Here is a 21,139-nt window from a genome sequence, read left to right as displayed (position 1 = left end):
TGCTCTTCCACTTATTTCATTCCCACACCCAATCACTGATACCATATATCTACTGCTTAATATTATTCACAATTTGTGTCATATCTGGTTTCTCTCTTTCCCTTAACTCATGCCTTGGTCATTCTGATTTAAGCCTTGATTTAAGCCTCTCTCCTTCCAATATTCTATACAATACCATGAGTAAACTTTCAAAACACAATCTACTTAAAAATCTTAAAAATCAGTAGTAATAATGATGATGGCTACCATTGGTTGAATATTTACATGTCAGGACCATGCACTGTGTTACACACTTTTCTTCAAAAACCCCATAATCATATTTTATTAAGCCTCTTTTACAGATGAAATATTTGAGGCTTGGGGATGTTAATTATCTTGTCCACAGTGGAAAGATTATTACGGTAGGGTAGGATTCAAAGCCTGGCAATTTTACGTCATAAACTATGTTCTTAATCTCTCCAGAAGCTACAATGCTTATTAGTTAAAGTTTTCAACTCAACTTGGGTGTCCAAAAGATTGTTTCCAACTTCTTCTCCTGGTACTCATCGCCAAGCACTTCACAAACTACTGTCACATAGTTCAAGTCGGTTTTTTTTTTTCCCAAACTCCATGCATTGTTGCTTTTCTTCTTACCAGAAAATATTTTCTCTACCCAAATCCTACCTTTATCATTGAGAAATTCTACTCATCTTTCAAAGCCTACCTCAAAAATTCATTTCCAGTGATGTTTTTTCTCTCCAAGTAAAATAGTCAATTCTTTCTTTAAAATTCCATTAGCGGGCCTCCCCTGGTGGCGCAGGCGTCGAGGGCCATACTGTAAAGCTGTCCGCAGCCTCGGCAGCGCAGGTTGGATCCTGGCCGGCTGGTGAGAATCCCACATGGCGCAGGAGACCTCTCCTATCTTGCCCTCTGCTCACCTCAGCTGTGTATTTTATCAGTCTGCCTGTTCCGTTCCCTGCTCTGTCTCTGGTGAATCCTCTCACCCTCCCGCGCATCTGGCCTGTACCCCAGTTCTTGTATAAATAAATAAAAAAAAAATTTCCATTAGCACTTTATACTTAATTCACTGTTATTTCTTACATTAATGCTTCCCCCTTCTAGACCACCAACATTCCAAGAGAATCTATCTTACATATTATAAATTATTCAATTTCTTACCCCTAATGCCAAGTATAATGCCTGGTACAAACCAGATTCTCAAAAAAAACAGTACACAAATAAACAGACCAGGTTCACTATTTGAATCCTACCCATCCTTCAAGTCTCTTTTCTTCCAATACAAACCCTTACTAAACCATTCCAGTCCAGAGCAATCACTACCTACTTTGAACTCAAACAATTCACTGCTCTGCCATTTATTTGAGATTAATCACATCCATCCATATGAAATATACTAACTTTTCATGAGTCCTTATTTTCCCAAAAACTAAAACTATGTTACCTGTATTTCCATTGTTTCCCTACAGATTTTGGCTTATGGCAGCCAGTGAATAAATATTTGCTATTCGATTAACATGGTGTTCCAAATAAATTTTACATTCCATACAAGGATGCCCAATTAACTTCAGCTTATTTCATCTCTATGTATAAACATTCTCATGGTAAAATGAAGTCATATGATTGGCACTAAAACACACCTCATTTAATAAATTAAGGTTCTTTTCACCAAACTTTTCCTTATAACTCTTGCCAATTCATTTAATAGTTCTGGAACCTGAAGCCTTTGCCTCACTACTGAGCAGCTGTATTTCCTCCTTGGCATTTCCTTCTAAGATGACTTGTTTCCACAGTGTTCTTTCTCCTTGATACACATACACACACATGCGCACACGCACACACACACAGAGTATATTCTCTGTTCCTTTGCTTTCTCTAGGACACAGGGTACTGAAGATTTATTTTAGAATACTTAACAGTTTAATGGGGGTGGATAGAAGAAGAGAAATCATTTTTAAGAGTTATCTTTTTAGATTAAGTCCACAAAACAGACTTTGCAAACAAAAATTAAAATTTGAGTTGCATTAAAATAAGAAACAGAAATAGAAAAAATGACGGAGTTTTGTGCCCTCAACACATCTATGTGGATCATCTAAAAATCTACAATCAAAATAAAGATAAGGTACTGTAAAACATTTTATTAGCCAAATGTAGTTAGCTTTATAAGCAGGGCATTTGGCAACAGAACCTAAATGAATCATAAGGCAGCACATCAGAAATATATCCATATAAAAAACTAGATCACAAACAAATTTCAATATTTGGTTTTATCTGAAAGTCTGGTAACTTAAGAGAGAAAGTTAGTAAAACCTGTAACATAAAGAAAATGTGTTGAATGATAAATTCTAGAGAGTAGGTCACATCGGTGGGTACTAAAAACAACATATGCACAGGATAGAAAATGCCCTCTAAGGTGAATTTTTGTATTAAAACTAACAGATTTAATAATCTCAAGGAACAATCTAATTTTACAAATCTGGAACCACATCTATATAGCCAAAAAAATGTACATTTTAAACGTATGGGGAGCAAAAAGGATCTGGACAATTCAGGTGAAGTAAATATTTGGGGGGGAGGGGTAAAGGCAGGAAAGACAGCAATATACATAAATTCTGCGTTTTATACTTTAGTTACCCACACCAACTTTGCTGATGTGGCAGTAAGGTACTCATGTGGATGTAGTAAGTTTGTTTCTATTTTATTTTTAATTTCTTATCCTAGTTAAAGAAAATATAATAGTTAAGAGGACACAATATCTCATCTAAATAACTTGGGGTATATCAGTTTTCAAACAAGAATGTGACCTGAGCCAGCAGCTGGTATAAGCTCAGAACTCAATTTGCTTTAACTAGGAAATCTAATCACCTATAACTAGTTATATGTTATTACCACTAATAATTTCAGGGAAGCACTAATTACATTTATATATGAATCACAGTATTCTTAGACCTCAAACATCACATGAAGTGAATTTCAGGCACTGGTGACTAAACACAAAAAGATTTATATTCCATTCAAAACCTACATGCCCATAAAATACAGACCTCCTAACGAGAAGAACACAAATTTTGAGATATTAAAGCTTCAAGAAGTGAGACTACTTGAGTTCAGTGTCAACCAAGATCTCCATAATTTTACTACTATAAAAAGGTACAGATGCAACCCGCACATACTGAACCTAAGAAAGAAATCTGGATCTTAGGTTAAACTTAAGTTGAACTAGCACTGTGGTCATATCTTCAGGCAATAGTATCATCAAATACTATGGTACTATAGCAAAAAAAGAATTGAAGATAAAATCTAAAGTGGATTTCTGTATGAAAGATGAATTTCCCAGTAACTTCCACCGAAGCCAGAGATGAAACTCCATGCACAGTGCGAACTAGTTATACACCACCTCTAAATATATTCTATCAGGCATTCAAACTAGCTAACAAATTCTATAAAGAAATTGAAATTGTCTTGATGAAATATACTACAAGCACATGAGATCTCACATCCATGAGCTCTAATTAATTATAATTAGTTTACCTTTATCAAATTATTTTTATTCCATGTCAATAAATTTCAAATATGATAGTATCTTGGATTCACAACTTATTTTTAAGGAATATGCCTTATGTTTGGAAACTTATTTTTATTGTATTAAAGCAGTACAGGGAAAACACTACATATGGGCGCGGCTTTACTGACCCCCACCCTGGGTCCATGAGGTCCGCCCGGGAGCAATAAACTTTCCCTTCCCCTGGAAAAAAAAAAAAGAAAAAGAAAAAAAAAGAAAACACTACATATATATATATATATATATACATATCTATGTATATATATATATATATGGAGACCATAAGCTCACTGTTCAGGAATGTGATTGATTGTCCATCTAATAACAAAGTGCCCAGGGAAATAAACAATACAGTAAGAAAATGAAGAGGCAGCCCATGTCTCCTGTTTCCATCCCATAAAACTCTAAGATTTCATGATAGGACAAATCCCTGAACTACCTTTCTTTTCCTTTTTAAAAAGATTTCTCAGAACAAACATTCCATAAACTTATCCTGCTCATTCCAATGCTTGGTCAAACTAGATACACTAACTATAAGAAGTAAATTTCATAAGCCTGAATACAAATTATCATTATTATTAGAAGAGGCTCAAATTGAAAATTTAAAACACAATGGGAAATGGGTTTTCTTGTTTTTAACATTTTAATGGAAACAGGTCAGATTTCAAAAAGTGGGCTAATGGTGTTAGGAAAAAAGGTATCTTTCAAAAATAAATCTTATACAAAAAGAAAACTTTGCTTTAAGATGATTTCAATCTATTGACTAAGATACATGGTAAAGAAAAGTCACTCCAAAATTCTGTTTTTCACCTTCCTGGCAGTGTCGGAAGTTGATGGGCTCGCCCAGAAAGCATGGAAATCTTAAGCCTTTAACTCTCAATTAGCCTTCAATTCCTCTATTTGAAGTTAATTTGCTGACCTGTTGGTAGACATCCATAAATTCGGCATCAGCTGAGAAATAATTAACTTTTTCTTCTACGGGGAGTGTGTGGGTGTTTGCAGAGGAGGGGTAACCCCCTTTTGGCCTTTGACCAGTGTTGACGATTTTCTAAGTCAATGTTTCTTCCTGGCCAGGCGGCTTATTATTTATTTTTTTTTTTCTTGTTGCTGGGCCTTTCTAGTTACTGTCAGGGCCGGCAAACCCTACCTCATCCCTTCACCTTTGTCCAATCCCATATGGTTCACCCTATATCTATGCAGGGTGACACCTGGGGGCCGGACGCAAACCCCTGCGGCTAGTGCAAGTGCAAATAGGGAGGAGGACTGTCACAGGGGAACAGGCGTGGGCCAAACCCGAGGTGGTATCTGACGGCTCATCGCCCGGTCCCGCGTGGCCGAAGGATTCCGCGCCCCTAGGTCTGCTCCCGCAAGACACGCATGCAGCTGTCGCGGAGCAGGAAGCTGATCGCAGCCCCAGGCCGCTTTGACAGACCCAATAGGAAAAGAAAAGGGTTCACTGCGGCTAGTAGCCTCACCCCTTCGGCTACGAGAACACGAGAAACCCCCGTCCCGGTCAGAAGGCAAGCGAGACCGCGGATCCGCAGCTACCGACTCAGCCCAGCCCAGTAGGGGCCCGCCCAGGGGCCACTCCCCAAGGGAGGCAGTCAGTCACTCGCCCGCCCTTCCGGGCCCGCTCGGAGGGGACAGTCTCCCGCCCGCCCCCAGGGCTTCGTCCACCTCTCACCTTTGACGACGCGGTCAGCCCCAGGAGGGGGCGGCGGGGGCGGGGGCGGGGGCGGTGCAGCCCGGGCCGGCTCCGGGGCGGCCATGCTGGGCCCGGGGCTCGGCAAGGTGCTGGGCCGGGCGGGGTTGGGGGCGGGGGCGGCGGCTACCAGAGCCAAGCGGCGGCGCCGCCGGGGAACATGGCGGACCCTCTTTCCCTACAGAGGGGCTAAGACCGGCATGCACCGCGCGCGCGGGGGCGGGGGCGGGGTAGGCTCTAGGGACATAGGCAAAATTACTGAGACTTAGGAGAGAAACCGGACGAGGCTAAGGGATCGGGTTAAAATTCTGTACAAGCAGAAACAAAAGAGGAGAAAGGTCTGTAGCTCGCTGCTGCAGTGAGTGAGTGCTAAGAATCACGAGTGGATCTCATAGATCTTCCAGTAAGATGGGGAGACGAATGAAAACTACTAGCAAGAGAAAACTAGTAGAAAACTACTAGTAAGAGAAATCTATAACAATTTGGCTACCAGATCTGGGTGCTAAAGGGTTGATTGGCAAGGAACAGAGACTAGAGAAGACATTATGTGTGACCATTAAAATGTAGTTTGAAAGAGAATCTGGCCTTTGTGTTTAGAGTCTACAGTTGTCAAGAGTCTGAAGGTATGAAGGCAGCTAGAGCAAATTAGGATCTAAGGGTTAAGAATCAAAACGGTTAAGAGAAAAGGAAGTGGTGACCAAGAGATGTTCAGAGAGTCTGGAGAAGTCACCTAAAAGGACATGGCCTTTCTTGAGTCATTCAGAAAACAGGAATTTGGAATACAGGGGTAATTAGGAAATTAGTTCCTGAGAAGGGCTTCTGTGCACATGCAGAATCTGTCCCATCAAGTGACTGATGGAAACTTTATAGGGATGGGTATTCATGGGGAGGGGTTAGTAGGAAAAGAAATGATTAGTCAATCAATTATTAGAAAAGAATGTGTATTTGACACCAGCAGATGTACTGAATCATGGACAGAGGTCAGTGTATCCACTAAGATGAATATATACTGATGGCATAGGATCCTGGTGGCATGTGGTGAGAAATTTCTGCCTATTTTCCTGTGTCATAATGGATGGTGAAAATTAGGTAAACAGTAGTCAAAGATCTTAAAGTGCATCTTTGGACCTCTTCTTTTTGCCAATCTCAGTAATTCTGAGACCTAGGGGTAAAGAGGAAAGAAATGACCAAAAAGTATTCTTTGCAAAAGAAGCCCACAAAATATCTTTTAGAGGGAAAAGAATTTGGAGTGGAGGGGGGAAAAAGGATCTTTCTGGTGTGGAGGTGAAATAATTTCACAGGGGAAGCAAAGGGAAAGAGTAGGAAGGCAGCAAAGAAGCGATAGGAGGCATGTCACAAACCTGAAAACAGAGGGCAACATTGATAGACTACATAGCTCAGGAATGAATTTGTAAGAGGAGTTTAAATCCCAGTCTCCATAAGAAGGGAATGAGCATGTAATGTATTGATTATTGGAGAAAAGGGGTAGTAATTATACCAGCAGTGGTAATAAAGAGGAAAGTAACTTCTGTATAGGGCCCGTTGACTCCCACCTTGAGTATACATTCTTCAGCTCCTCTTTGGCTCCTCACCTTCACTTAGTCAAAAGCCACACATACATACAAACATACATACATGTTATGTTTGTGCCTTATGCCATAAGGCATAAGGCATAAGCTCTCTTTGGAAGCTCAAGCCACTGGGAATTGGTTATTTCTTATCCAGACCTCCCCACGCTGATACAAAAGAATATACAAAAAGTGTTAAACAGACAATTAAATGACAAAAGGGATTAAATAGAACTATCTTATAGATTTATTAATGAAAAATACTTTACAAAAACAGTATGTTTGGCCCTAAAATAGTTCAGCTGACTCAGGGTTTACAACAGCGACCGAGAAAGTGGCAGTAATGGCTCTGCTGCTGAGAGCAGGAGGGTATGTTAGTATGCCTGTTCAGAAGGGCAAATATTATGTTGGCAGCTCTGTGTTTTAGGCCTGAGGTTTAGGGGCACTGGGAAGGCTGACAGTCTATAATGCCTGTGCAGGTGGGCTGCCCTGAATGATGCAGTCAAGACCATGACCATAGGACTACATATGCCTCTAGGATGGGTATTGGGGATGTCAGGTCAGATAATAAGGATAGGTAGATAAAACAAAGGATAGAAGTTGGTAATGTAATAGGGAGCAGAGGTTGAGGGTTCAGGTTCACATGGGAACAAAGTATCCAGGAATAAAACAGTGACCCTAAGATCCTAAAAAATGACTAATGTCCAAAATAATATGGATTTATCTTTAAAGTGATTCAAATAAAACCCTAAACAGCAGCCAATTCCTTTTAGGTAAGTGGAAATTGGAATTTCAAATATTCCTTCTCAAAGAGCCAGGTCTCATTAGAGGTTCTTTGCACCCCTAGGAGAAACTGCCAACACTATGTTGAGATTAAACTAGCACAACCCTGGCAGGGATGAAGGATACCAAATCTGCTACAGTACAGTTTCACAGAGAAAACTGGCTCCAAGAAAGGAAAGGGGTGACCTTTACCACCTGCTGTGCTGCAGGGCTTTTGTCCTGATCTGTTCTCTTCTGGGGGCATCTGTTATAACAAACAGAAACTCCTCTCCTCGTGTCCTCCTTTGCCTAGATTGTAGGGCATAACTGCTTTGCCTCCAGTCATCATCTGGGGGCATATCTACTCTTCGAGGACCTGATGCTTGAGACCCTGGAATAGTACCTGAATTCCAACCTGATCTCAGGGGTACACTAAGACTACCTAATGGTGGGGACACAGGGTAAACAATGGGGGAATGGGAAGGTGATTGGAAAAGCTCCCTGAAGGACTGAGCATGAGGAACCTGATAGCCCTGGTGTCTTTCTGATAATGTGGCAGTGTGGGTTAGTTGAGGCTTGCATCCTGGAGTAGTCAGGAATCGGGCCCCAATATGCTGGTTGGTCTCTGACCATTGTCCCCAGGATGCATCTGCTCTGGAACGATGGGGGAGACTCCGGTAGCTCAAAGTCCTTCCTGTGTACTTGACCCCTTGGGAAGTTTCACCCCTGTCACACAGAGCCAAAAACTGCTGGACACTCCTTGAAGTTCCTGAGGAAAGAAAAGAAACCCAAAGATAGAATATCTTCAGTAAATCATTCTCCTTCCCAGGAGACCATTCTTAGCTGTTCTTGTCTCTACAACAAGGTAAAGGAGCCTAGCTTTGCTTTCAATTTCATTTTAAAAAATTAATGTACCTCAAAATCAAGTCTCTTAACTGCAACCTAGGCAAATGAAGCATTTGCCTACATATTACCATACTTCTAAACACTACATTATAATCCTTTCTCTAAAGCGCACATGCACGTGTGCGCACACACACACACACAACACACGTATGCCTCCCTAATACTGCAAATCTAAATTCCCATTATGACAACTCTGCTACTGCTCTTAAACAGTACTATCACTCCACTTCTGCTGTTTCTACTTATACCCTGGCTTATTCTCCGATATCTGTGCTTCTGTTTAAAATACTCTTCCACCATACAAAATGTAGAATCCCTTTTCTATACACTAATTCCCCTTTACTTAATAAAAAAAAAAAACTAAATTACTAAGAAATACTTTACATTCTTTATTTTATAATTTATCAACATCTGTGCTATAGTCTTGCATGTATGTATATTCTGATTATTTAAACTCTGAACTCTTTGAGAACAGAGGGCTGCCTCTCCCATACCACATATTCACCATAGCCATTTAGTGCAGCAGAGGCTGAAATAAAAAAGCTCAGCTATCCCTAACAACTGTCAAAAGAGACTAGCAACGTGGCTGCTTCCCTGAATAATAGGACTCAATCTATCCAGAAAGTCTACTTATCCAAAGCTCCCTAAAATTTGGACACAAATATCAATACTACTACTCTTTCTTCTCTCCTAGAACCACTGTCTTTCCCCTCATCCCCACCCCTTATGGGACATTTATATCCTAAAACCAATTATTATTTTGGGTAAATAATTCTTTGTTTAGGAAAGGGGGGGGTAACTTCCCTTTGCATGGTAGCATGTTCAGCAGCACCCTCGCTTCTAACTACTACAGGCTGGTAGCACTTCCCCGTTCCCTTTGAGAATCACTGCCTTAAGCTGTTGATTCAGACCATTAGAAGGAAAAGGAACAATCTTGCTGTGAAAAGTCAAAGAAAGCCAAATAATACTTACACTCACCGCCCCCCCAACCAAGGTCTGTATACATGGCCTAAATATGCCATGTGCATGCCATGTGCTAGGCATCAAGGATCTTTCCAAGTCTCCCATTTACTCTTTGTCCTCCTAGACCATACCTTAGCTAAGATTCAGACCATAGCAAGAAAGAAAACCAGCTGATAGGTGACACTTTCTGGTTTGGAGGGATCTTAAAGACTTGAGTATTAAGACCCCTTGGTCACTTGAAAGCTATCTTATCATGAATGAAAAAGTTCACTCTCATGGGAATTAGATTCTGGGGGCACTGGACTAGAGCCTTAGACTGAGAATCATACTGCCCAAGAAATGAATCAACTGCAATTCATCTATTTCAACGCTTTAATCTCAACACAATGGTACATTATCTCTCTGCCACCCCACCAGGGGATACCAGCACCCAAAACGTGTACTGATTTGATCCTTCTAGGTTCACAGAAAGGCACCACATTCTGGCATGTATTACATTTGGGGTGAATTACCTGGGGGTCTATGGGGCTCCCCTGCCATGCTGGGCATCAAGACATCTGGGGACAGGAACTGTGGTTGGGGTGGGTAGAGTTGGGAACCAAGGAGAAACACAGGAGGATCATGGGTAACAGGGAGGGAAGAGGAGCTGGAACAACGATGCCCGGTTTCCAAAGGTTTTTTCCTCGTGTTTGATGAATCCTTATAATGAGACAAGACAAAAAAACACAGAGATGAGGATTAACACACAGCAGGATATGGTTGGGTAAACACAGTGAGACACGCAGGGAGAGGTGGAGGGGAATTAGAGTACAAACATGCCTTATTCTAGAGAGGGACCCAAAATACTCAGTGGTTCTCATTTCAGCCTCCAGGAAACATCTTGATGAATTTGAACTGCAGATACCAAATACAGATTCTTTTCTCTTAAACTGTATTCCTCTGTATTCCTCAATGCTGCCATTTGTCTTTAGCAAACTCATAATAGAATTAGAGAGACTGACAGAAATTTTAAGATAGAGAAGAAATGAAATACTCAAAAAGCTTGAGAGTTGACAGAATTCTAGACTCTCTAAATATTGGGAACTAAAATACATATCCTTAAATGTACAAGCAAGAACTCCACTACTCCATCTTCTTTCCTGTTACCACTCCATTCCAGTCTCTTATTTTGACCATCAAGTTTCTACCCACTGATATGTCCTGTTTTATATCCTATTAGTTATTTCCTTTTGTGGCAAGGTCTCAGAAATACTCCATTTAACAACTGAAACACTAATATGTTCAAAATCAAACCAACATCCCTCCAAACTCCTCCTTCCTTGTACTAGTTTCCTAAATTGCCTAGACTCAAATGTTGACATAGCCCTTGGGTTTGTACCGCTTCTCCACAATTCCATTAGATGTCTTTACCAAGTACAGTCATGGCTACCTATAGATTCCATATTTAAACTCAACCACTACAACCTTAAGTGTGATCTTCCCATCTCTAGTCTACTACCTCCTTACTGTGGCCAGCAAGTTCCTATGTGATATACCACTGTCAATTCTTCTCACTTTATATCCTACCATTCCTATGCCTTTTACTCTCTCTTTTTCAAACACATCAAGCTCTTTCCACCTCAGGTTGTTTACATTTACAGTTTGTTGCCTGGAATTTTCTTCCCATGGCCCACATCTCCATGTCACTGAGATCTCTGATCATATGTTACTTCCTTAGAGCCGATTTTCCTCAGTATCAAAAATAGCCAAGAATAACCAATATTACCTCTTTTTATTCCCTTGCTTATTTTATTCTTATTATTGTCTGGGGTTATGTATTATCTCCATTTGCTAACTGTTTTTCTCTCCTAGAATAATACATTTCTTTTCACTTTCAGTATCTTCCACACCTTGAATAGTACCTGGAACATTACAGACAGTAAATAATAAATATATGCCAGTGTCTCTTATTTCTTTTACTAGCTTTTCAGTTATTCAAAGGCAGATTTATGTTGTTTTATCAGTGTTTGCTCATAGCACCTACCATAACATGTCACATAGTTGGCATTTACTATATAGCCTAAGGATCAAGTACCAATTCTCAAGGCACTGACACAGTCAACTGTTCTTTTCTTCTGGATAGAAGAAAGTGATACAATACTTATCTGAGTTCCTTTCTATCTATCTGCGCTCTTTCATTAAGTCTTGCAGTAAAGATTCTTCAGAAGAACCCCCTTAATTCTGACATACCATGGCTTTGTCCTGGCTCCCCGCCAACACTTCCCTTTATACAATTCTTTTTTCTACTTTTCAATGGCTATGATTATCAAATCTCAATTTCAAGATCATATGTCTCATATTCAAAGGCCTACCAGATATCCTAAGCTTAATATGTCTAAAATTAAAATTGCACACAATTTTTCCTCAAATATACCATAGCAAACCATAATTTTCTGTCAGCATCCTGATTATCGTCTTATCTTCTCCCCATATCCAGGCAGACAGACACTAAGTCTCATTGGTTTTCACTTTCTAATTGGCTCTCTAATATATCAACTCCTCTCCATCCTACCAAATACATTACTGTGGTTCATGAAAAGACTCTACTTTATATTATTAATTCAGCCATATCAAATGTGCTTTTTAAAATTCAGTTAAAATTTGTCAAAGGTCCCTTCTACCTTCAATGTTCTTTTAGCTTTCTTCAAGAACCCTTCCCTGATCCCTCAAGTCTGGTTTAAAGTCCTTCCTATTATGCTCCCATAGCATTAAAACTATCATATTACATTAACATTGTTTGTTTATTTCTGTCTCTCCACTAAAACACAAAGTCTATGGGAGCAGGGACTATATTCTAGTTCATTCACCACTGTATTCCCAGTACCTAGAATAATATGCAGATTAATAAACCAATAAATCATTCATGAATTAATAACAAAAAAGCCAACTCTCCTCAGAAAATAACAATTTGCCATTAAAGGCCTTGAAGGTATATGAAAACAAATGCTGAGCAGAAAAACTACCTTTTCCAAAAAGAATGACCTTGTTCAGAATAACTTAGTTACTTAAAAACAGTAAATTAGAAAAATGACACTCTTCTAGAAGGGTAACTAGATCTAAAGGACTGACAGAACAAAGACTTGGTGGTCACTGTATGTTTTTTTGTGAGTGGACTTTTTTTTTTTTTGGTACCACATATTTCAAACCAGTTTAAAAACTTTTATTCAACTGCCCTGCTAAACAAGCTTAATTGTACTGGTGTTTTGCATCCTAACCTCTATTTAATGAAAACTTAAGTATGCGTGAAACTCTTAAAACATACTATCAACCACAAACCCAGCTAGAGAATTTATTGATCTCTGCTGACTAGGATGTCCCTGTCCCTTTACCTATAGATTACTATATTAATTCCATATGAAAAGCCTTACAGAGGAAGAGTTTAAATCATTTTCCTGTTCCTGCTAATGTTACAAGCTTCACTAGTAAGAAAGCTTGAAAGCACAACTGGACCCCACTCAATCACATACAGGGGTGGGAAGTAAAAGACAAAACAATATTCAATACTTTGTTTTTTTCACCATATGGTAAGGGTATGTTTAATTTTTTTATATTAATTTTTTTAATTTTTTACATCATTGCTCATTTTTAAACAATATTTGCTTACCCCCACTTCCTCAGGTGTAGTCCCCAGAGTTTCCTTCACCAATGCACCCATGCACCATCACCTCCGTCCCCTGCGCTCCTCCCTCCCTCCCTCTGATCCCTCTCCCTCCTCCTCCCTTGCAGTATGGCTCTGATTTATAATTGTCTGGTTTTGCTTTGTTGTGTTTTGTACTGTTATTATTTTTTTACGCTGATGCCTTATTTGGTTCCCCTATATTCCTGCTATAAGTGAAACCATCCTATATCTTTCTTTTTCCTTCTGGCTTATTTCACTGAGCATAATTCCTTCTAGCTCCATCCACGTTGCTGCAAATGGCATGAGTTTATCTTTTTGATTGCTGAATAATATTACATTGTGTATACATGCTACATCTTCTTGATCCACTCAATCCTTTGATTAGTGCAACGGGTCTGACCAAGTCAGCACCCTTTGCTTCTCCGAGAATCTTCCAGGACTTCTAGAACTCTTCTCACCCTAAGAAACTTTATAACACATTTTCCAGAACCACTGAAGGAAAGGGACTTTCCTCTGGGCTCCAACTAAATGTATCAATAAAATAATGACTATGTGTCCTCATTTTGGCTGAGTGCATGTGGATTTCCCCCAAAAGATAATTTCAGTTTCTGCTACCCCTTTAACTGCACTATATTTTTATCTAGCAAGAGAAAAAAGTGTATTCTGAATATATAGAACGTGATTCTCCTTAGAAAAATATGGGAAGAGACTGAAGCTACCACCCACTATGTAACAATGGTGCTCCTAAAACTGTGAGATGGGGTCAAAGTTTTCAGCACCACATTGATCATCCTTCCCATATTCCCTGCTGAGACCACAGCAAGGTATGGCCTTTAAATGCACAGACAAATACAGGTAAATTGATAGAATGCCAGACCTGTACTTTCCCCCCAGACTCAGTCCCCAGAAATATAAGAGAAAATAGAGTAAGACTCAATAGTAGAGACTTGAATTAGCTGTATATTAAAAAGTAGTAGTCATTCTGAATCTCTCACTCAAAAGAAATCCAATATAGATCATGTTCTCTACTAATAGCCCACATTACCATCCCCTGTCTGACCACCAACCTTCCCATTCATAGGTCCCCATATTTCCTTCCCCAACACACCACCCCACACAAGCACTTTAGCACCTGAGTTTGCTACCTGAGAAGCAGGCACTGTGCTTGCTTCATGGAGACTGTGCTCCATTTCTGCTGTTGGAGTCTTTGAGAGACCAAGGCCAGGGGCTGAGTGCAATCTCCTCCCCATGCCATCTGCAGAGCCTGAGGAGGAAAACATAAATACAAATTGAAGCCATCTCCTCTCTGAGGGTCTAAACTGTCAGCACAAAACTCAGAGGTAAGAACTTCATTAATAATTAATATTTATTTCATTAAATAACAAATATGCATTCCTGAATCCTAGGGACAGTGTACTCTTATAATATAGAAACAGGAGTGTCAGAATATTAATAGTTCCCCATAGGCCAAAAAGGTCTCAGAAGTCAGACCTTAAAGAACCTTATAGAGAAGGAGCTCTGTGGACAGATAATTGAAAGTCCTCATCTTGCCTCATTTCATTTTTGTAAACACAATTAACTTTGCTGCCATCAGACGTGAGCCCAAGACTCATATAAAGAGCAAACTAGGGCCTCCCTGGTGGTGCAAGGGGTTAAGCACCACACTATGAAGCAATCCATAGTCTCTACAGCATGAGTTTGATCCCCGACTGGCCAGGGAGAAACCCACATTGCAAGGCAGACCTCTCCTGTCTTGCCCACTGCTCCCCTCAGCAGTGTGTTTCAGTCAATCTGCATATTCTGTTCCCCATTCTGTCTCTGGTGGATCTTTTCACCCTCCCCCCCCACCCCCACATCTCTGGCCTGTAACCCAGCTCTTGTGTGCACAAATAAATAAATCTTTAAAAAAAAGAGAGAAAGAAAACAAGAAAAAAAAAGAAAAAAGAAATAAATCTTTAAAAAAAAAAAAAAGAGGAAACTAGCCAGCACAGTGATTCTTTAGAGCATCTGTGATGACAAAAATGAACTATTATCTTTAGTCTAGTTCAGCACTAAAATGAGAATAATCACCTGTCAAAACTCTTTTTTTTTTTTCGCATAGAAGTACTTGGGTGTAAGCCATAGGTGTTGGGGGGAGAAGGGATGAGAGGATTCACCAGAGATAGAAAGGGGAGCAAAGCAGGCAGATCTACTACTGAAATACACTGCTAAGGGGCGCAGCAGGAAAGACAGGAGAGGTCTGTTATGCCACGTGGGTTAGCTACCCGGTTGGGGATCAAACTCAGGCCACAGGGGTGAGAGCCCTAAGACCGAGCCCCTAGGCCAGCAGGGACACCCTCAAACCTCTTCATTTTACCAAATCTCATTACACATAAGTTCTAGGGTATGACTGGTAGACAGTAGTATAATCACTATTAAAATTCACATTTCTCAATTTTCACCATAATACTCTTTATCATCTCCTATGATGACTTATTACTATGAGCAAGCGCTCTTTAGCAACATTTTAACACTTTCAGGGCCTCCCTGGTGGTGCAAGTGGTTAAGCATCAGCATTATGAAGCAATCCACAGCAACTGCAGCAACAGTTCAATCCCCGGCCAGGGAGGTGACCCACATGGTGCAGCAGACCTCTCCTGTCTCGCCCACTGCTCCCCTCAGCAGTGTATTTCATCAGTCTGCCTGTTCTGCTCCTCGTTCTGTCTCTGGTGAATCCTCTCACCCCCCACACCTCTGGCCTGTACCCTAGTTCTTGTATGCATAAATATATCTTTAAATATATATATATTTTAACACTTTTATTTATCCCATTAGCTTCTCTCAATTACTTAAATTCTAAACAACTGCTAAATACATACTTCTTCATTAAAATTTTGCTATACTATTAAGAAGAAACTGCTCCAAACTAGGTATGTGACTCCCAAGGGGCTCGCCCCAATACAACTAATTAAGTGTTCCATACCGAAAATGTATATGCCCTTGACCTACATTTCATATGTCTTGATTAGATTTGATATTTTGATTCTAAAACATGTACCTGGCTAAAGCATGATATTGCTGATAGTAAACTAGAAGACTAGTTATTTTTAATATTTCCTGGTGTTTAAATGCAAGTGGTTTCAATACCACCTAAAATTCATCCTAGGAGCTTTTAACAACACATATTTTTCTGTACTTCTCCCCAGACCTACTGAATCAGAATTTTTGTGGTTAGAGCCTAGAAATATTTATCTTTTAAAAGCTTCCCGCCCCCCAAAGTAGGAAAATATCATCAAACATTGTTGGAAGAAATGTGAAATGTTGCAGACTTCCTAAAAAGGAATCTCGAAATAGTAATTAAAATTGAAGACATATTTATACCCTTTACCCAATAATTCTACTTTTGGGAATAAGATGCAAAAAAATACCAGTTTAGGGCCCTCCCCTGGTGGTGCTGCGGTTGAGCGCTGGGCTGCGAAGCTGCCAGCAGCCTCTGCAGCGCCCGTTTGATCCCTGGCCACCGGCAAGGGTCCCACATGATGTGCAGACCTCTCCTGCCACGCCCGCTGCTCCCCTCAGCAGTGTATTTTGTCAGTCTGACTGTTCTGTTCCCCACTCTGGCTCTGATAAATCCTCTCACCCTCCCGCATATCTGGCCTGTACCCCGGTTCTTGTATAAATAAAAAAATCTTTAAAAAAAAAAAAGTATATGTGGGTCTATATAAGATATATGAACAGAAAAACACAGAAGTATGCAAATAGATTATTACCTGGAAGGTAGAGGATAAAAGATAGGGACTGACATGATGGTAGGAAAGGTAGGCAGTAAAATGGTCTATAATAAAAACATCATGCATGCTATGGTTCCATTTATATAAAATAATGTTTATAAAATTTATCCATTTTTTTAATCCAAGATGACTGCTAAATTTAATGTCATGAAGCCTTTGGTCTAGCTCTGTTCTTTTTCTTTTTAAAGTCACTCCCCAGTTAACTAGGATGGGCAGCCAGATTTAAGAATTACAGCTGATATGGTTAAAATTTGGAGCATTTCTTATCAAGTCAAATATGATTTCTAGATAGGGAGGTGGCAACTAGAACCTTTTAAGGGAGTAGACGCTGATTGTTTTAAAGACAGTTAAGCATAAACACATACTTTTACTTACATGAACCTTTTGTAAAATAATATGGGCACTGTTGTTTTAGCTTCTCAGAACAACACCTGGCATATATTTGCCTTTTTATCCTTATTGCCAAACTTCAAAAGTTTGCCAGTCCTCATTCCCAGAACTCAGATAATCATTGCAAAACCAAAATTAATGGTATCATGAGTTAAAAATAATCAGCTTGGTTCTTGGAAAAAAATCAATAAAATAGACAAACCCCTACCCAGGCTCACAAAGGAAAAAAGGGAGAAAGCACAAATAAACAGGATCAGAAATGAAAGAGGAGAAATCACAACAGACACAGCAGAAATAAAAAGAATAATCAGTAACTACTATGAAGAGTTGTATGGAAACAAGTTCAACAATCTAGAGGAGATGGACAAATTCCTACAACTCTACAATCACCCAAAGCTAGATAAAGAAGAAATAGAACACCTAAACAGACCAATTACAAGCAGCGAAATTGAAATGGTAATCAAAAACCTCCCCAAAAACAAAAGCCCAGGACATGATGGATTTACAAACGAATTCTACCAAACATTCAGAGATGAATTGGTGCCTATCCTTCACAAACTCTTCCAAAAAATTGAGAAGGAAGAGACAATACCAAACACGTTCTATGAAGCCAACATTACACTAATACCAAAACCGAATAAGGACAACACAAAAAAGGAAAACTACAGGCCAATCTCCCTAATAAACACTGATGCAAAAATCCTCAACAAAATTTTAGCTATCAGAATCCAACAATGTATCCATAAGATAATTCACCACAACCAAATAGGATTCATTCCAGGGACACAAGGATGGTTTAACATCCGAAAATCAATCAACGTCATCCAACATATCAACAAAAAGAAATATAAAAACCATATGATAATATCAATAGATGCTGAGAAAGCTTTCGACAAAGTGCAACACACATTCATGATAAAAGCCCTTGAAATTCTTGGGATACAAGGAACATACCTCAACATCATAAAGGCCATCTATGAGAAGCCAACAGCCAGTATCATTCTCAATGGTGAAAAGCTGAAAGCAATTCCATTAAGATCTGGAACAACACAAGGATGCCCACTCTCACCACTGCTTTTCAATATAATACTGGAAGTCCTAGCCAGAGCAATAAGACAAGAGAAAGACATCCAGGGAATCCAAATAGGAAAAGAAGAAGTCAAACTATCACTATTTGCAGATGATATGATAATATACATAGAGAACCCCAAAAACTCCACAGAAAAACTAATTCAACCCATCAATCAGTTCAGTAAAGTGGCAGGATACAAAATCAACACACAAAAGTCAGTAGCCTTCCTATACACAAACAATAAATCTGAAGAAGAAGAAATAAAAAAACCATCCCTTTTATTATTGAAACAAAAAAAATCAAATATTTGGGAATAAATCTAACAAAAGAGGTAAAGGACCTATACAAAGAAAACTATAAAACACTGTTAAAAGAAATAGAAGAAGACACAAAGAAATGGAAAGACATCCCCTGCTCATGGATTGGAAGAATAAACATTATTAAAATGGCCATCCTACCAAAAGCAATATACAGATTCAATGCTATTCCAATCAAAATTTCAATGTCATTCTTCAAAGAAATAGAACAATTATTGATGAAATTCATATGGAATCACAAAAAACCCTGAATTGCCAAAGCTCTCCTGAAAAAGAAAGAAGGGAATGGAGGCATCACACGCCCAGACTTCAAACTATACTACAAAGCCATAACCATCAAAACTGCATGGTATTGGAACAAGAACAGACACACAGACCAATGGAATCGAATAGAAAATCCAGAAATAAACCCACAGATTTATGGTCAACTAATCTTTGACAAAGGAGCAAAGACTATGCATTGGAGCAAAGAAAGTTTGTTCAATAAATGGTGCTGGGAAAATTGGGTTGCTACATGCAAAAGAATGAAGCTTGACCACTACCTCACACCATACACAAAAATCAACTCAAAATGGATTAAAGAACTAGACATAAGACCTGAAACCATAAAATATATAGAAGGAAATATAGGCGAAACACTATGTGATTTGCACATCAAAGACATCTTTACAGACACATCACCCAAAGCAGTGATAGTGAAGGCAAAGATAAACAGCTGGGACTACATCAAATTAAAGAGCTTCTGCACAGCAAAAGAGACAATAACAAAAACAAAGAGAAACCCCACTGACTGGGAGAACATTTTTGCACCTAACACTAATGATAAAGGACTGATCACAAAAATCTGCAAAGAGCTGATGAGACCCAACAACAACAAAGAAAATAACCCAGTCAAAAAATGGGCAGAAGAGCTAAAAAGAAACTTCTCTGAAGAGGAAATGCAATTGGCCAACAGGCATATGAAAAAATGTTCAACATCACTTGGAATCAGGGAAATGCAAATCAAAACTACCATGAGATACCATCTTACACCAGTGAGAATGGCACATATTAAAAAAACTAGCAACAACAAATGTTGGCGAGGTTGTGGAGAAAAAGGAACTCTCCTGCACTGTTGGTGGGAATGCAAACTGGTCCAACCACTATGGAGAGCTGTGTGGAGATTTCTTGACCTACTAAACATAGAGCTTCCAAATGATCCAGCAATTCCACTCCTAGGTATTTACCCAAAGGACACAGAAACATCAATTCCAAAGAGCACCTGCACACCTATGTTTATAGCAGCACTGTTTACAATAGCTAAGCTTTGGAAACAGCCCAAATGCCCAAAAATAGATGACTGGATCATATATACCATGGAATATTACTCAGCGTTCAAAAAAGATAAACACATGCAATTTGCAGCAACATGGATGGCACTGGAAAGGATCATGCTCAGTGAAATAAGCCAAAAAGAAAAAGAAAAATACCGGATGGTCTCACTCATAGCAGGAATCTAGAAAACTTAAATAAGGGACCAGGAAAATGAATAACTATAAGAAAGTGAAAATCAAAATCAACAAAAAACTATGAACCAGAGACACTTTTGGGGGTGGGGGGGGGAGGGGAGGGATTGGGGTCAGAATGGGGGGGTTGCAATTGTATGGGGAATATAAAAATAAAATTTATTATATAAAAAAAAATAAATAAATCAGCTTTATTTGAATGTGTTTCATTGGCTGGTAACGATGCAATTTAATCGGCTTTCAGTGACTTCCTACTTGGTATTTTAAGTCAGCAGAGTCTATATTGTGGTAATCATTTCACAATATGTGTAAATCAAGTCACCATGCTATATGCCATTATGCAAAATTTATAGTGATTATGCCAAGTATTATTCAATAAAACTAGAAAAAAAAATAAAGACAATTTAGCAGAAATGGAGGTGACCATCTTGTAAGGAGTAGTGTCGAGAGGATTTCCACATTTAATACAAGATAAAACTAAAATAAACTCAACTCACTGATTAATAATAACAATAAAAAAGACTACTAGACATTATATACTTCTTGGTGCAAGAAGTAAAAGGTAATACTTATGAACTACTCCTCTTAAGAAAAAGTGAACCTGGGGTCTCCCTGGTAGCACAAGGGATTAAATGTAAGCATTATGAAGCAATCTACAGCTACTTGCAGCATGAGTTTGAACCCTGGCCAGGGAAGTGACCCACATTGTGCAGCAGACCTCTCCTGTCTCACCCGCTGCTCCCCTCAGCAGTGTATTTCAATCTGCCTGTTCTGCTCCCCACTCTGTCTCTGGTGAATCCACTCACCGTCCCCCACCCACCGCATCTCTGGCCTATACCCCAGTTCTTCTATGTATAAATAAATAAATCTTTTTTTTTTAAAAAAAAGAAAAAGTGAACCCGATTTTAAACAAATCTTTAGCCCTTAGTAACAAGTTATTATAGGATAAATAAGAGCTAGAAGAACA

General features: G+C 39.3%; 2 protein-coding genes across 14 annotated transcripts in view; both read right to left on the bottom strand.

Annotated features, from left to right (window-relative positions):
* Positions 1-5,463, bottom strand: part of PPP3CB (protein phosphatase 3 catalytic subunit beta) — a 50,265-nt gene extending 44,802 nt beyond the window's left edge. For 3 of the 6 annotated variants that reach the window (XM_037497946.1, XM_037497948.1, XM_037497947.1), the window contains exon 1: positions 5,244-5,463. In XM_037497946.1, coding sequence (XP_037353843.1) covers positions 5,244-5,328 — 85 coding nt within the window. In that variant the 5' untranslated portion in view covers positions 5,329-5,463. Of the gene's footprint in view, positions 1-4,369; positions 4,437-5,034; positions 5,122-5,243 lie in introns of those variants that run through there. The other 3 variants (XM_037497949.2, XM_037497950.2, XM_037497952.2) reach the window with 3 other exon arrangements.
* Positions 5,464-7,069: 1,606 nt separating this feature from the next.
* USP54 (ubiquitin specific peptidase 54) overlaps positions 7,070-21,139 on the bottom strand; it is a 100,171-nt gene continuing 86,101 nt past the window's right edge. For all 8 annotated transcript variants that reach the window (XM_037497788.2, XM_037497789.2, XM_037497791.2 and 5 more), the window contains 3 exons: positions 14,264-14,382; positions 9,973-10,159; positions 7,070-8,360 (listed from right to left, as the gene is read on the bottom strand). In XM_037497788.2, the coding sequence (XP_037353685.1) occupies positions 7,801-8,360; positions 9,973-10,159; positions 14,264-14,382 (866 nt within the window). In that variant the 3' untranslated portion in view covers positions 7,070-7,800. The remainder of the gene's footprint in view (positions 8,361-9,972; positions 10,160-14,263; positions 14,383-21,139) is intronic.

The sequence above is a fragment of the Talpa occidentalis genome, unplaced genomic scaffold, assembly GCF_014898055.3.
Source record: "Talpa occidentalis isolate TD23 unplaced genomic scaffold, MPIMG_talOcc4v2.1 talOcc4.8, whole genome shotgun sequence".
In the NCBI taxonomy this organism is placed as follows: domain Eukaryota; kingdom Metazoa; phylum Chordata; class Mammalia; order Eulipotyphla; family Talpidae; genus Talpa; species Talpa occidentalis.
This window is presented reverse-complemented; position numbering and strand designations above follow the sequence as displayed.